The sequence below is a fragment of the Coenobita brevimanus genome, chromosome 6, assembly GCF_032717465.1.
Source record: "Coenobita brevimanus isolate Jiangsu-jjx chromosome 6, ASM3271746v2, whole genome shotgun sequence".
Lineage (NCBI taxonomy): Eukaryota > Metazoa > Arthropoda > Malacostraca > Decapoda > Coenobitidae > Coenobita > Coenobita brevimanus.
In genome coordinates this window covers 7,623,312-7,640,536 of record NC_136959.1, presented here as the reverse complement: position 1 = coordinate 7,640,536, position 17,225 = coordinate 7,623,312, and the positions used below count along the sequence as shown (strand labels likewise).

Genomic DNA, 17,225 nt, shown 5'->3' with positions numbered 1-17,225 from the left:
AGCAAAGACCTCTGATGTTGTAATAAGCCAGTATTCCTCATAACGATAATTATCTTCAGTGACTGATCAAAAGGGTTCAGTATTTCCTAATGATAAACAGCTAAATACACAAACCCAGCCATACGGGGTGCAAGCCAGCACAACTCAATGCCGGTCCCAAGCCCGGATCAATGGGGAGGGTTGGCGTCAGAAATGGCTGTCGGCCAGTAAAATAAAAGCCAAAACCATGATGAGCCACAACCGAGGAACAGTGAATCATGTCAGGGCGTACCCCATTATAAGCGATGCACAGAGGCATCGACCGACCTCTGCGATTGTGCAAGGGCAACCGCGCCATGAGCAAGAGCGGCTAAAGAAGCGAGCTCCTGTTGTCCTGAGGGTGGCAACACTGAATGTTGGGACCTTGACAGGTCGAGGAAGAGAGGTGGTGGAGATGATGAAGATGAAGAGGGTGAGTATACCGTGTGTGCAGGAGACCAGGTGGAAGGGTAACAAGGTGAAGGAATTAGGAGATGGATACAAATTTTCTTATAGTAGTGCAACTACAGAGTGAAGGAATGGAGTTGGAATAGTGGTGTCGCAGGAAATGAAAGAATATGTGACTGAAGTGGCGAGAGGAGGAGATCGGTTAATAACAGTAAGGTTAATATATGAGGCTTGTATAATAAATGTGGTTAATGCATATGCACCACAGACAGGATCAACAGATGAAGAAAAGGAAGAGTTCTGGAGAAAGCTAGAAAGTGAGATGGAGAGAATTGCTTTGGAGGAGAGAGTGGTGCTGGGCGTGGATCTGAATGGACAAGTTGGAGCAGATAATGAAGGAATTGAGAGGATACATGGAGGCCATGGACTAGGAAATGTAAATGCAGAGGGTGAACAGATACTGGATCTGGCCATTTCCTTTGACCTGGCAATTGCTAATACTTTTTTCTGCAAGAGGGAAGAGCATGTCATCACGTATAAGAGTGGAGGAAATTTTACCCAGAGAGACTACCTTATAGAGATAAAAGACTGTAAAGTTATACCAGGTGATCACGTAGCACCACAACACCGGCTGCTAGTGATGGATGTGTGGCTAAAAAGACCAAGAAAAGGAAGGAGGAGGTATGAGAAGAGGATTCGATGGACGGCACTGAAGGAGGAAGCGAAGAGACAAGAGTTCAAGACTAAGGTACTAGATAGGGTGAACGTAAATATAGAGGGAGTTTAAGACTAGTGGAGGGAGAATGCAGAAACCGTGACAGGAGTGGCCAGAGAAGTGCTTGGAGAAACACCGGGAAAGCGACGTACAACTAGAGAAGAATGATGGTGGAGAGGAGAAGTTCAGAATGCACTAAAAAGGAAAAAGGAAACAAAGAAGCAGTAGGAGCAAAGCAGATCGTGGGAGGACAAGACAGTGTATAGAGGCGCAAAGAAGTTAGCACGGAGAGCAGTGGCTAAGGCTAAGGCTAAGGCTTGTCGTGATATGTATGAGGAGCTGGAAACACCTGAAGGAGAGAAGAGAATATACAGGATAGCAAGGATTAGGAACAAGTCTACAAAGGATGTAAATCATGTGAAGCAGATGAAGGATGTAAATGGTGTGATGCTTATCGATGACATGAAGGTACAAGAGAGTTGGAAGGAGTACTTTGAGGGCCTGCTAAATGAGGAGAACCCACGGGATCATCAGAATGATGGAATACCATACCTAGGTCTTACGAGATGTGTAGAGAGAGCAGAAAGAGAGCACTTAAAAGAATGAAAAACAAGGCAACTGGACCAGATGAGATCCCGGTGGAGGCGTGGAGGGCCCTGGGAGAAGCGGGAGTGGATTTGTTGTGGAATTCTATGTGCAAGATAGAGGAGCAGGAAGAGATACCAGATGAGTGGAGGGAGAGTGTATTGGTAGCCATCTTCAAGGAGAAAGGAAATGTACAAGAGTGTGGGAATTATCGTGGATTTAAACTGCTATCTCACACAATGAAGGTTTGGGAAAGGATACTGGATGAGAGACTGAGGCTGGAGGTGGAGGTGGCCAGAGGTCAGTTTGGTTTTATGCCGGGAAGAGGAAAAACGAACCCAATATTCATACTGAGACAGATGGCAGAAAAGTATAGAGAAAAACAGAAAGAACTACATATGGTATTTATAGATCTAGAGAAGGCCTATGACAGAATACCGCGACAGGAGTTGTGGAGATGTCTGAGAGAGAAAAAAGTACCGGAAAAATATGTAAGACTTGTAAGGGAATTGTACAGGAATGTTAAGACGCGAGTAAGGAGTGGAGCAGGCATGACGGACGGTTTTGAAATGGAGGTGGGGCTGCATCAGGGCTCTGCGCTAAGGCCCTTCCTTTCAACATCGTATTCGACGCGTTCACAGAGGATGTAAGAATGGGGACACCGTGGGACATGATGTATGCCGATGTTGTGGTTTTGGTGAATGAGTCAAAAGAAGGGATAGAGCGCAGACTGGATGAGTGGAGATTAGCACTGGAGAGTAGAGGAATGAAAATAAGTAGAACAAAGACAGAATATGATGTGTACAGAGCAGGTGCACGACAGACATGAAAGTATTTGGCTGGATGGTGTGGAGCTGAAGAGGGAGGATGCATTTAAATACCTGGAATCCACCCTATCAGCAGACAGTAGTGAAGATAAGCAAATAATTGGAAGAATCCAAGCAGGATGGAGAAGTTGGAAAGACGTGTATTGGGCGACAGGAGAATGCCAGTGAAATTAAAGGGGAAGGTGTACAAAACTATGGTAAGACCAGCAATGACGTACGGGGCGGAGGCACTACTTGTGAAAAAGGAAACGAGAGGAGGATGGAAGCAGCGGAAATGAGGATGTTGCGATGGATGTGCGGCGTGACAAGGGAGGACAGAATCAGCAATGCAAGGATCAGAGGAACAGTGAAGGTGGTGGAGGTTTCGAAGAAGACACAAGAGGCAAAACTTGATGGTACGGCCATGTCATGAGGAGCGATGGACAAAGTGACGAGAGGAGAACACTGGATACGGAAGTTCAGGGAAGGAGGAGGAGAGGAAGACCTAAGATAAGGTGGAAAGATTGCATAGTGGCGGATATGAGAAAGAAGGGTCTGGATACCAACATGGCAGGCGATAGAGGCAGGTGGAAGAGGCTCATCAAGAACAGCGACCCCATATAAAGATGGGTAAATAAAGCTGACGAAGAAGAAGAGAAACAGCTAAATACACAGTGATCATCGTAGCCAGTATTTGATAAAGGTCGTTATTAAGTTACTGATTACTATCAGTGTTATATGAGGCTCAGCGAAGGAAAATGTGAAATGGAAATTAAGAAAAAAATTCTTTGTAAAAGATAAACAAAGCAGTTGATGGTTTCCACTCAGAGTTGTGCAGTCGATTATCTATCTGCATACACAGAAAAAAAATCATCCATCCAGCCTTGATCCACTCCACTTTTTGCACCATCAGGAATGTAGGTGCCAGGGGCTAAGCTCCTCAGTCCTGACAACTAAGGGGTGGGTTACCAGCCTTGATCGCCCTTGAGTGGAATTATCAGTAAACTCCAACCATTCCTTGGATGTAAATCCTTATAGGCTCAGTCCTTGGACAGCCTTAATCCACTAACTCATCAGGTGTCACTGGACTTGTGCGTGTCAACCACTAAGAAAACAAAACAGGAGTCATCTTACACCTCAGTCATGTTGAACGCGAACGAACAGACGAAAAACTGTTTTCCTGGCTCAATCACCCACGGCTCTCGACTTCATCGTTTGGAAATCATCTTAACTTACATATAGGTCTTAGACACTCCCATTTCCACTTCTTTTTATTCCCAAGCATTCTAGGCCAACGAACTGCATATACTGTACAAAGCATTGTCGGCGCCATGTACATTCATAAGTGCCCATCTTTGCCTGATAATACGTTGTTTTTCCTTCCACACACTTCACAACGCCTATAATACGTTTGCCCCCTCCTTTACCCTATGAGTTATTCAGGTCCCTGTGATTCATATGTTGCTACCACTATTAAAACACACACACACACACACACACACACACACACACACACACACACACACACTTCCTCCAAATCTTCCCCATTTAATGTCACCCATATAATTATCTTTTAGCTCCGTCCTCTGCTGCATCATACAAATTTACTTCTCACGTTCGCCTTCAACTCCCTGCAAACACTTTCAAAAGCAGATACTATGCTATCTTCCAAAATTTACCAACGAGTCTCTGGCAATTGTTGTACCATCTGCAAGGAATACCTGGTTTCTCTCTCTCTCTCTCTCTCTCTCTCTTTCTCTCTCCAGCATCACTTACTGTAGATCTCGCCTTCCTCCCCATTACCCCTATAGCTGCCTCCCTCGTTGGCCTCAGTGTAGTCGGGAAGTACAGCCAGCTCTATACAAACAATAGGATTTAGTTAGGAAATAAAAAAGGGGTGAATGAAAACAGTAGGGCACAGACGAGAGAATCTACAACCACAACAGCAAGGGAAAAAACTACAGGAAAATCAAGTGGAAAGAGAGAGAGAGAGAGAGAGAGATTTTGACATGAAAATGATTCCCGCTAAACATTATCATTATTTTACATATTATCTCACTCTCATCCGCCTGTTCTCGTCCGCAGAAGCCACGGTTTTCCCAGAGTCTGAAGAGTGTACTGAGATGAAGTAAAGTATCAGGAAAGTCCAAGAGTGTGAAGCATCTGATGAGAAGAACTAAGAGTCTGAAGAGTTTAACAAGGAGTGATGCGTCTAATGGGTAGAGCAAAATAGTCTGAGGAGTTTAATGAGGAAAACTGAAACGTGATTAGCAAAGGTAAAACGGTAAAAGGTAGGGAGAATTGCTTGGGAAGAAAGGGGGACTGTGGAATATAATCATGAAATCTAAAGAGTCTGAAGAGTTTTTGGAGACGAAGAGGAACCAGAAGTTCAGGGAACTAGCGCATGTCACAAATAATTCAATCAGTGTGTTCAAATGTCTAGAAAATACTAGCCTTTTCTTTTTTTAGTCCAACTCAGGGCATAGATGTTCATTAATTAATTACAACATCCGAGTAAAATGAAAGAAAGACTGAATGCTTCTTACTTGTTTTTAAAATCGTGCTTTTAAACTGAGCTATGAAGTTTTAATGATGTACTTGCTGTATAACACGCATGAATGGAGGAAGATAGGAATAATTCACTTTTGTCCATTAAGAGTGGTTCTTCTTCATGCTCATTGCCCACAAAAGCGTTTCTTCCATTACCCTGATCCAAGACAACTGTTGTCAGCTGTACCCAGTTGACATGTGATGCAGCCAGCACAAGGACGCTGTATTAGCATAGTCACTTGCCTGCAGAGAGACGCATGCCACTCATTCCAACTCCGGTGGTTGCTGTAGGAAGTGGTGGCTTCTGTAATCTGCTTTCCATGCATAACCATGTTTGATTAGCTTACATCCGTAATGGCTTTTGCATATTTGTCACCCTTAATCAGATGTCTGGAAACCTTCAGTACTGTATCTAGAAACACTCGTACCTGGAAGCCCCCATTATCTGCAAAGCGAATGATACCTGAAAATCACACACACACACACACACACACACACACACACACACACACACACACACACACACACACACACACACACACACACACAAATACACACAAACACTCAAATACACACACATACACAACGAATCCTGGCAATATCCTTGCTTCCACTACCTCTTGTGTGCGGAGGCGTCAAGAACTCGTATGTGGGTGTGAGCCATAACACTTTTACCTCACACAGCTGCAGGTCAAGGGGATCACACATGCTTCCTCCTGGTTGAGAGGATGGACTACCTGAGGATTGCGTGTGAGCTTTAGCCGGTCACACACATACACACACACACACACACACACACACACACACACACACACACACACACACACACATGGAAACACACACAAACGTGCACACACAGATTTTTTCATCAAACAAATGGGTTTTGCTGAACAAGATTGTCTAACATTTACAAAACATTTTGTACAAGTAGATAGTATGGCATAGTTGTCAAAAACAATTTAGCTTGAATATTTTGTTCTATCAGCTAAACTGGATTTTGCGAACGAAACACACTGGAATACCAAATTTTGGTTGACTTATTCTTATTTATCTTAGCAATACACTAATGTGTTTACAGCAAAACTACCCAAAGCCGTTTCAGCAAAAATTATTTTGTTATGATATAAATGCCCCGTATCCAACCTCTACCATATTTATGCAACTTATCGAAGCACAGATAATTCCATGTGATCCTGAATAAGTCATCAGTAACAATCAGCAGGTGCTATATTCAAATATGAAAAGAAAATATCAGCAGGAGATATGTGCATTTCAGGTAGATGCATGTCAGTTGAGGAACTGAATACTGTATATGCAAGGACAAATGAAGATCATAAAGATTATTTTTTTTTACCATGTGTTGCTGTATACTTCCTTCTTTATCCCTCATCCCTCTTGATGTCAAAATCACCTGATGTGGTACTGTACAGAGGAGAACCACTTGTATCAGCTAAGGACTATTAATGCTAGCATTGCAAATGGCAGTACCAGCTCTCTTCACTACGTGACCGTGTTTCACAATACTCAGGTAACATAAGGCCAAAGAAGTGGACTTTATGAAGCTGTCATAAGTCTGAGACTTGGCTATAAATATTATTGGAAATTCATCAGAGATGACTCGTTACCTTGTGCAGTTTGTGGGGCACCAGCAGCACACACACTTCATCACTATATAATGGAATGTCCTCTTACTTCGAAGTATAGAAACTTCTTACGCTGACTGATTAAATCTCGTGGTTAATCAATGAAAAGCTGCTACCTGCCACTCTTCACGATTATCTTGAATTTGTATCAAAGTTCAAGAAAGCATTACATTCAATAAATGTATGGTTACACATGCAAATGGTTGCTATTCTTCATTATATATTACATTTATCGGCAACACTCATTACGTTGCCCAATACGGTGCATGTTTCACCTGTATATTTACATCATAGCCTGCATCTTACACACCCAAGTCATAGCCTCTAACAAAGATACTACTCAAGCCAGTGTAATAGAAGACTCTAGTGTGTACCAATGAAGGACATATATTAAATAAATAAATAAATAACTAAAAGTAGTGAAGTTGAGAGAGAGAGAGCGAGAGAGAGAGAGAGAAAGAGAGGTCGTCTTGGTGGGTGTTTTGACCATCACTCATCGACCCCATACGACCCACTGACAAGGCAATGCGTCTTTACTGATTTGGAGCTACTTCTCTCTCCTGTATGTAATATATCTTATAAATTCCTTTACATTTTGTAACATATATTATATCCTTTATTTGCTATAGGGCATCTTGTAGCTACACCCAAGAACTTATAACCAGTGACTATATATGACTGTATTTACTGAACAAGGTGTGTCACAAGACCCATCACCTTGTTTTGTTGTTTATGTACTCTGTATACCTTTACAACAATAAATATTTGAATCGATCAATGCATGCATTATACATTTGTACAAATTGATACATATCTTTTCTCCATCAGGGGGATTATCCCCCTCCTCTGATAGCCGAACCATCCCGAAACTATATTATTACTTGTGAGGGCATTTCAATTGATTGATCGGTTAAAATATTTATTGTCGTAAAGGTACTTTAACACAAGAAACTTTCACATCTTTATGGCACGAGTAAATCTTCTAAAGCATGATAATTCCACACAATATATTTTGCTTACGATTCCACACGATATAATATTACAGTATGCTTAAGATTCCTCACAATATATTATGCTTACGATTCCTCACATATTCGTAGTATCAGAGCTGAGGAGTCATATGAACAATTACATATGAATTACAAGACATTACAAAACAAGTGGTGCCAGGCACAACAAACCTCGCCTGATCATAGTTATTTTATTGCTGTTAAATACTGACTCATTTCTGCCATTCAGTGTCATTGCACAGTTAACCCATTTGTGCCAGGCTTTTCGAGTATTTGGAATTTCAGAATATTAAAAATGTGTAGAGGCTGAGGGTTTCCTGTTATTTCAGTGCTTCCATTCTACAGACTACTTTATATATATATTGTTACATAGCCTATGATTTCATCATCCTTTGTGTAATTTTAACGCACAGTATGCTGCATGTTTGATCACGAGCGTGTTCTGCCTCAGTCCCCCCCTTCTACCGTTATAGTAGAGTAAGTCGTTCTCTCTGTTGTCCAGAGCGGGATTGTCAACTCTATGTCCCCATGGCTTCATTTGCGCGTCCTTATTACAAGTTGTATCAAGCTCTCCTGGCTCCTATATAATGAGCTCAGTCTCTGCATCATTGCCACTTAGATCTGCTCCTCATTTTGTTCACATCTCTGTCCTCCCCTGTACAGATATTATTATTGTGAGTGATCAAGAAGTCTCCAACCATCTAGCAGCTGTGTGTAATTTGAGTATAACTGTTGTTGCATTTTTTCTTGTACTGTATAGCATAAGTTTAATTTGTAGGCCTAGTGAAGTTTTTGTAATTCGTGTGGGGTTCTTTATGTCAGTCATTTTTGATAATAGTTTGTATCTGTAATTATTTATCTGGCATTCACTGAGTATTATCTGGTATCTCATTTTATCAGGGCTGACTTAGATAAAATTTACTCTTGCTAATTTCGTGTTAATAGAGGCTATTGCAGTTAACCATATATTTAACCTGTTTTTGCCATTACATTATCCTTATGAGTCCTGAATGTTTTGTTCTTAATTTAAGCATTAAACTTTAACTTGTAATTTTACCTAACTCTTTTGTTTTGAACCTGGAACTTTACGGGACAGTAGTGACTCTTCGTATTCTCACTTAAAGTGTACATTATCTTTCTCTGTTCCGTAACATAAATTTGGCGACCTCATATCAGGATATTCAGGATATTATCATAAGGATATTGTTTGATATTTTGTGACTGTGATATATTCATGATGGCTACTATTTCTACACTTGATGAAGCCAAAGATTTTTTGTCAAATGTGCAAACAGTGTGTGATATAGAAAACAGAACAAAGAATGAACTTAAGATTGTTGCTCAACAATTGGGATTTGTTGTTCGCTCTCATCAGTCTAAAGATCAAATTGTTGCCATGATTAATGAAAGCTTGTTTAATGTAACTCCTCCAAATGAGCAAACGCAGATTGAATTAGCTAAGTTACAGCTAGCCCTGCAGGAGGCCCGTACTAAGGAGGCTGAGTTTCACGCACAAGTTGAACTTGCTAGGATTCAAGCAGACCATGAGTATCGCATGAAACAATGTGGAACTGGATCATCTAGCTCTGATGATTTTGATGTGGCTAAAAATGTTAAACTTGTCCCTCCTTTTAATGAATCTGATTTAACAAAGTATTTTCAGTTGTTTGAGAGGGTAGCTACAGGTTTTAATTGGCCTAAGGAGTTTTGGCCAGTACTCCTTCAAACTGTTCTCACCGGTAAAGCTCAAGTAACTTATGCATCTTTGCCTCAGGATCAGTCTGATAATTATGATGTAGTTAAGAGCTTGATTCTTAAGGCCTATGAGCTTGTTCCTGAAGCCTATAGAGTAAAATTTAGGACAACTTACAAGCAAGATAAGCAATCCCATGTTGAGTATGCAAAAATCAAAGAAGATCTGTTAGAGCAGTGGTTAAATTCTAAGAATGTGGATTCTGATTTTGACAAATTTAAGCAGATGATTTTCCTGGAGGACTTCAAAAGGTGTATTTATAAAGATGTAAGCCTATATCTTGATGAGAAAAGAATAGATAATTTGTCTGATGCTGCAGTTTTAGCTGATGAGTATGTTCTCACTCACAAGAGATATTCTAGAGAAAAAGGGAAAGCTGAGAGTAAGTACGTTGCCTCTACTCAGAGTACAGGTAACAGGAAAGAGAATAAAGATGATGTTTCTCAGGAAGTAAATACCAGCTTCACCTCTAGATTTCAGAAAAGTAAATGTACTTATTGTAGTAAGCTTGGTCATACTACGGAGAGATGTTTCAGGAGACAGCGTGATGTGAACAAAAAGGAGTCTTTAAATATTCAGTCAATTGGTCTAGTGTCCACTCTTGAGAGTTCCCAGAATTCTTTAACTGAGTTAACTGAACCTGCTTTGAGGGGTAACTTAAATTCTCATGATGGAGCTCCTCTTTTGAGCAGTAACGTGGGTGACACTCTCAAGAGTTCATGTGCTAATTTCCTGTCTGATGGTTTTGTCAGTCCTCTGGACAGTAATGACAGGAAATCAGTTCAAATATATCGTGATACAGGTGCTTGCCAATCCCTTATGCTGACCAGTGTTCTAGGCTCTAATTTTAATTCCTCTGATGAAACTGTAATCTTACAAGGTGTAGGGAATAATTACTTCTCTGTTCCTCTGTGCAGAGTGAATTTAGAGTCTGGTTTTGTTAATGGTTCTGTTATGGTTGGGTTGGTTGAGACACTCCCAATGTCAGGTGTAACTTTCTTACTTGGAAATGATATTGGTGGAAGTCAAGTGTGTCCAGCTCCTCAGTTGTCTAGTGAGCCAGTGGCTGCGACCCAGGATTGTGATGTCCCTGATGTGTTCCCTGCATGTGCTGTCACTAGGGCTAAGTCTAAAGTTACTGGTGATTTAGAGGATAATGATGATGATGATGTTATCCTAGCTGACACTTTTCTTGCTAATTTGGACCACTCACCAGATGAGGCAGTACCCCGTAGTGTTGATAATTTGTCTCGTCAAGAGTTGGTTGAGTTGCAGGTTGCTGACCCTGAGTTGAAAGGTATAGCTAACTCTGCTTGCAGTGAGGAAGAGTCAGCCGGTGCTTCTACTTGTTATTATGTAAAGTCAGGAGTACTTATGAGGAAGTGGAGACCCCCAACAGCATCAGCCGACTGTGAATGGGAGGTTGTACATCAAGTTGTCATCCCTCGTGTTTGTAGGCAGGATATCATTCGAGTGGCTCATGATTCCAGTTTGGCAGGACACCTTGGAGTGAGGAAGACTGTGGCACGCATTTTGAAACACTTCTACTGGCCAGGTATCTTCAGGGATGTTTCCTGGTATTGTAAGTCTTGTCACACCTGTCAAGTTGTGGGGAAGTGTAATCAGACCGAAAAGGTTGCACCTCTAGTTCCCATTCCTCCTTTTGAGGCGCCTTTCACCCGTGTGTTGGTGGATATTGTGGGCCCTCTTCCTAAGACTTCTTCAGGATTTTCTTATGGGTTGACCATGATTGACATGGCTACTCGTTATCCTGAAGCCATTCCACTTAGAAACATCTCAGCAAATAACGTGGTTAAGGAAATGCTGGGGTTCTTCACAAAGTTTGGTCTGCCTAAGGAGGTACAGTCAGACCGGGAGTAATTTCATGTCAAACGTTTTCAAGCAGTCTCTGAAAGAGTTGGGCATCACCCAGATCACGTCTTCAGCTTACCATCCCCAGACCCAAGGAGCGTTGGAGAGATATCATCAAACACTCAAATCGATGCTCAAGAAATACTGTTTGGAACATCAGAAAGACTGGGATAAAGGTCTTCCATTCGTTGTGTTTGCTGCAAGAGAATCTCCAAATGAATCACTGGGCTTCTCATCTTTTGAACTACTGTTTGGCCATGAAGTAAGAGGACCCCTTAAGTTACTCAAGGAATGCTGGCTGTCGGAGGAAGATGACGTCAACCTGCTGGAGTATGTGATGAAGTTCAAAGAACGGCTGTCCACTGCTTTACAGCTGGCGAGAGAGAATTTAGGAGCTGCTCAGGAGAAGATGAAGACTTGGTATGATAAGAAGTCCAGGTTACGCCACTTTCAGCCAGGAGATCAGGTTTTGATTCTGCTACCAGTTCATGGGCAACCTCTTCAAGCCAAGTTTAGTGGTCCTTATTTCGTGGAGAAGAAACTCAGTGATGTCAACTATGTCATCGCCACACCAGATCGTAGAAAGAACAAGCAACTATGTCACATCAACATGCTAAAGTTATATCACAGGCGGGACGAAAATAATCCAGTCTGCACTGTACCTGTTCCACCCGAGTCTGCAAGTGAAGCTCTCCCATGCAGTATGAGCCTGAGTGATAGTTTGGGGAAGAATCCTGATATCATGAATGATCTCCAGACTAAGCTTTCTCATCTACCACCCAAGGAAAGGCAGGAGTTTTCGGCATTACTGCAGGAGTACCCGCAAGTGTTCCGTGCTACTCCAGGAAGAACCACTGTGTTGATGCATGATGTCGATGTTGGAGACGCAAAGCCAATTAAATTGCCTCCTTACCGTGTGAACCCAGTGAAAGTTCCTCTCATCCAGAAGGAGCTTGGCTACCTGTTGGACCACAAGATGATTGAGCCCTGTCAGAGCGAGCGGAGTTCTCCTGTCACTCTAGTCCCTAAGCCAGGTGGGTCACAGAGGCTTTGCATCGACTACAGACGTGTTAATCAGATAACCAAAACAGACACTTACCCTCTCCCTCGTGTGGAAGATTGCATAGACAAGATCGGAAAGGCTAGGTACATAAGTAAGTTTGATTTGTTAAAGGGATACTGGCAAGTACCTATGACTGAATGTGCTAGGGAGATCTCATTTTTTGTAACATTAGGAAAGACCTTTGCATGGTCTGTAATGCCATATACAGATTGTTTTAGAGTAATAAGAAATTTCCTTTGTAAATTTCTTTTTTCTTTGTGGGGAGGTGTTACATAGCCTATGATTTCATCATCCTTTGTGTAATTTTAACGCACAGTATGCTGCATGTTTGATCACGAGCGTGTTCTGCCTCAGTCCCCCCCTTCTACCGTTATAGTAGAGTAAGTCGTTCTCTCTGTTGTCCAGAGCGGGATTGTCAACTCTATGTCCCCATGGCTTCATTTGCGCGTCCTTATTACAAGTTGTATCAAGCTCTCCTGGCTCCTATATAATGAGCTCAGTCTCTGCATCATTGCCACTTAGATCTGCTCCTCATTTTGTTCACATCTCTGTCCTCCCCTGTACAGATATTATTATTGTGAGTGATCAAGAAGTCTCCAACCATCTAGCAGCTGTGTGTAATTTGAGTATAACTGTTGTTGCATTTTTTCTTGTACTGTATAGCATAAGTTTAATTTGTAGGCCTAGTGAAGTTTTTGTAATTCGTGTGGGGTTCTTTAAGCAGTCATTTTTGATAATAGTTTGTATCTGTAATTATTTATCTGGCATTCACTGAGTATTATCTGGTATCTCATTTTATCAGGGCTGACTTAGATAAAATTTACTCTTGCTAATTTCGTGTTAATAGAGGCTATTGCAGTTAACCATATATTTAACCTTTTTTTGCCATTACATTATCCTTATGAGTCCTGAATGTTTTGTTGTTAATTTAAGCATTAAACTTTAACTTGTAATTTTACCTAACTCTTTTGTTTTGAACCTGGAACTTTACGGGACAGTAGTGACTCTTCGTATTCTCACTTAAAGTGTACATTATCTTTCTCTGTTCCGTAACAATATATATATATATATATATATATATATATATATATATATCGTTTCGTTTCGTTTTTAAAGGCTCCAACATGCTTGCATGCGTCGGCCTTGGTCACCTAATGGCGGCTTTCCACGCTCCACGATCCATTGCAGCCTCCCTGTTCAGTCCCTTAGCTCTGAGGTCACACTTAATGACCTTGTCCCATGTCTTTCTCGGTCTACCCCTCATAACCCCACTCCCAATACTAACACTTCTCACCTTCCTCACCCAATTATCATCCCCCATCCTCTCCACATGTCCAAACCATCTCAATCTACCTCTCCTCACCACAACACCAATACACTCCAATCCCATCCTACCATTCAACTCTTCCATCGTAAACCCAGCCCCCCCGGACCTTGCACCCAGGGACGCACTACACATCCACTTAATCATTGTCATTTCTGTACGTCTGAGCCGACAAATATCCTCCTCCTTTACTGTCCAGGTCTCACTACCATACAGCATTACACTCCTAACACATGCTGCATACAAAGACCCCTTAGCACGTAGGGAGAGCCCTCTCAATTTCAGAAGAGGCAAGAGCTCCCTGAACTTCTTCCAACCACTTCTCACGCTGGCTACAGAGCTAGCTCCAGCCCCACCTCCACCACACAACATGTCTCCCAAATAACAAAACTCTTCCACACACTCAAGAGATTCACCAGCAAGTTCAATCCTTTCACGCCTGACAATCTCCACCTGCTCTCCCCGACACGCCATACACATAAAATCAGCATTATCTCGCAGTCTACCACTGATACCACTACATCTCTTGTGCAACCGTTTATCACAAACACCGCACAGGATAAAATAACTTCCCACGCCCTTGTGGCAAACTGCACATGGCCACTCTCCCTCGTCTTTGACAGTACCACCACCAACTCTAGATATCATCACTTTTGTTTTATCTGCATTTACCCTTAAGCCCTTGTACCCCATACCATCTCTCCACTTCCTAAACCTTTCCTTCGCCTCCCTTTCGCTCTCCGCAATCAGCACCAAATTATCAGCATACAACATCTCCCACGGGAGTCCATTTTCTAAAGTCACGTGAGAGGGCTTCAAGTACCATTATAAAACAACATGGGGCTCAAAACTGACCCCTGAAGCACACCAACATTCACGGAAAACTCATCACTCAAATCTCCATTCACTCTTACCTGGGTGCGAGCACCCACATACATAGCCATAACCACCCTAACCAGCCACTCTTCCAACTCAAGCTTTCTCATTGCCCACTTCACCACCTCTCTAGGGACTCTGTCAAGGGCATTTTCCAAATCAACAAAAACAAAATACAGATCCCATCTCCTACCAATATATTTTTCCTGAAGCTGTCGAACAATGAATATGGCATCAGTGGTCCCCCTACCGGGCATAAACCCAAACTGCATCTCATCAATATTCACTCTTTCTCTAATATACCTTCTAAAACTCTCTCCATTACCTTCATTATCTGATCTAAAAGCTTTATACCTCTATAATTTCCTCTTTCCAGGGCATCACCCTTCCCTTTATACACATTTACAATTACACTCTTCAGCCAATCATCTGGGACAACACACTCATAAATAATCATATTTATCAAGTCAGTGACTAACCTCACCCCTATATCTCCCTAAGCCTTCAACACTTCGGCAGTCAACCCAGACACACCTGCTGCCTTCCCCACCTTCATCCTGCCTATTGCCTCATTCACAGTAGCAGCATCAATCAAAGGCCAAGGGCCAAACACTGGATCTGCTGGCTCCAAACGTTCCCTGTCCCAGTCAAACTCCTCATTCAACAACCGGCTATAATGCTCTCTCCATGCATCTTTAGTAACCTCACTGTTCACCACTACCCTTCCTGCATCATTCTTCACACACTGCTCACCTATGATATCCCGATTATCCCTCTTCATCTGATTTGCCACCTTAAATATCATATTATTCCTTTCCCCATGATTTAGGTTATCAAGTAAAAGTCTCTGTGACTCAGACCTCGCCCTGTATACCTCTCTTCTAGACCTAGGCTTGGCAGCCAAATATTCCTCCTTGCTACCACCCTTCTTCCATTCCCGGAAAAGCCTTCTTTTCTCCTTAACTGTAGCTTCTACACCCTCATCCCACCATCAAGTTGTCTTGGTGGTCCTCTTGTCCAACCGCATGTTACATCAGTAACTCTCAAGAGATTGTTCTTAAGGGCTCTGTACTGTTCATTAACGCCTCTGTCTACAGCACCCTGTTCAGCCATTACTCTCCTCATCTCGCTATACAAGGCATCCCTGACTACTTGGTTTTTCAGCTTCCATATTTTCCTCCTAGGTACATAAGTCCTCTTTTTCATCAGTCGTTCTTTAAGCACCATATCACAAATCAATAGTTTGTGCTGCTGCACACACTCCTCACTTCCTGTAACTTTAACATCCCTCAATAACCTCCTATCAGCCCTCCTAACCAGAAAATAATCTATCTGACTGCTATTTCCCCCAGACTCATACTTAATTAACCTACTCTCTCTTAAAATATGTGTTGCACACAATCATGTCCGTTGCCTCACCAAACTCGAGTATATATTTTTATATATATATATATATATATATATATATATATATAGATATAGATATATATATATATATATATATATATATATATATATATATATATATATAGTCTCTCAGGCACTTGAACGAGAGTCAGAGGCGGAGACTGTATGGAAGAAATTCAGATACATATGAGTAAAAAAAAAACAAGAATGCAGTTCATGGTGACAGTTCCAAACACATGAAACAGCTGAAGGCACTAAGGTAACAGGAAAGGAATGAAGCAGGACAACAGAAATGTAGGCCAGGATTATATATATATATATATATATATATATATATATATATATATATATATATATATATATATATATATATATATATATATATATATATATATATATAGGCATTATGATAACACCGAGAAGGAAAAGTTGGGAACAAGGAGAAAGGGAGGACGTAAGAAGAGGTGGAATAGATGATGACTTTGTGAAGAACTCATATACAGATTAAATCAACGCATATATAGGCGGCATAAATCAATGAAAAGAAGAATAAGATAGAAACACACGTCAAGAACTGCATGTACTGTTCTTGCCCTAGTTATACCTTATTTCACACAAACGTTTGCAGCCGTACGTTGCGAGATTGAGACATCTTAGTTTGAGAAGGTACCGGTAGTCTCTCAGAGTGTAGCAAAGAAGAGGCCAATCAAAATGATCTATTATCACATCACCTGTAACTCCACAGCTGAGTTACCCTTTCCACCTCTCTCTCTCTCTCTCTCTCTCTCTCTCTCTCTCTCTCTCTCTCTCTCTCTCTCTCTCTCTCTCTCTCTCTCTCTCTCTCTCTCTCTCTCTCTCTCTCTCTCTCTCTCTCTCTCTCTCTCTCTCTCTCTCCGCCGGTTTACGTCACACGTGGACAGGTATAATGGTTGCAGCAAATCGCTACAATTACATCCTATCCCGATGCACTTTTCCTTCACAGCCATTGACCCGAGGTATTGACTTAATGTTTCCTTCAATGCACTTCTCTTGCGAAACAAAATAGCGGATATAAACGGTTTTGCAGTACATTTATAACATACAGTGATTTAGTATGATGTAAATTGCACAGAGCACTTAAAGTTATATTTCTGAATGCTTTAGTGGCATAAAAAGACCCCTGTAGAGAAAGAAATGTGATCTGAAGAGAGATAAA

At 41.6% G+C, this 17,225-nt stretch overlaps 2 protein-coding genes across 2 annotated transcripts; both read left to right on the top strand.

The window, feature by feature from the left end:
• Nucleotides 1-229: 229 nt before the first annotated feature.
• LOC145399656 (uncharacterized) lies at nucleotides 230-1,213 on the top strand. Its single transcript, XM_080272200.1, has 2 exons — nucleotides 230-451; nucleotides 695-1,213. The coding sequence occupies exons 1-2, from the start codon at nucleotides 230-232 to the stop codon at nucleotides 1,211-1,213; spliced, it is 741 nt and encodes a 246-aa protein (XP_080128326.1).
• Nucleotides 1,214-1,743: 530 nt separating this feature from the next.
• LOC145399645 (uncharacterized) lies at nucleotides 1,744-5,843 on the top strand. Its single transcript, XM_080272189.1, has 2 exons — nucleotides 1,744-2,026; nucleotides 5,767-5,843. Exons 1-2 carry the CDS (start codon nucleotides 1,744-1,746, stop codon nucleotides 5,841-5,843), a joined length of 360 nt encoding a protein of 119 aa, XP_080128315.1.
• Nucleotides 5,844-17,225: the final 11,382 nt, after the last annotated feature.

Coding starts and splice junctions, on each gene's coding strand:
- LOC145399656 (XM_080272200.1), top strand. CDS start 230: ATGAGCCACAACCGAGGAACAGTGAATCATGTCAGGGCGTACCCCATT. Junction 452..694: donor AGATGATGAAGATGAAGAGG/GTGAGTATACCG, acceptor TATGCACCACAG/ACAGGATCAACAGATGAAGA.
- LOC145399645 (XM_080272189.1), top strand. CDS start 1,744: ATGAAAAACAAGGCAACTGGACCAGATGAGATCCCGGTGGAGGCGTGG. Junction 2,027..5,766: donor GGAGGTGGAGGTGGCCAGAG/GTCAGTTTGGTT, acceptor TACCTCACACAG/CTGCAGGTCAAGGGGATCAC.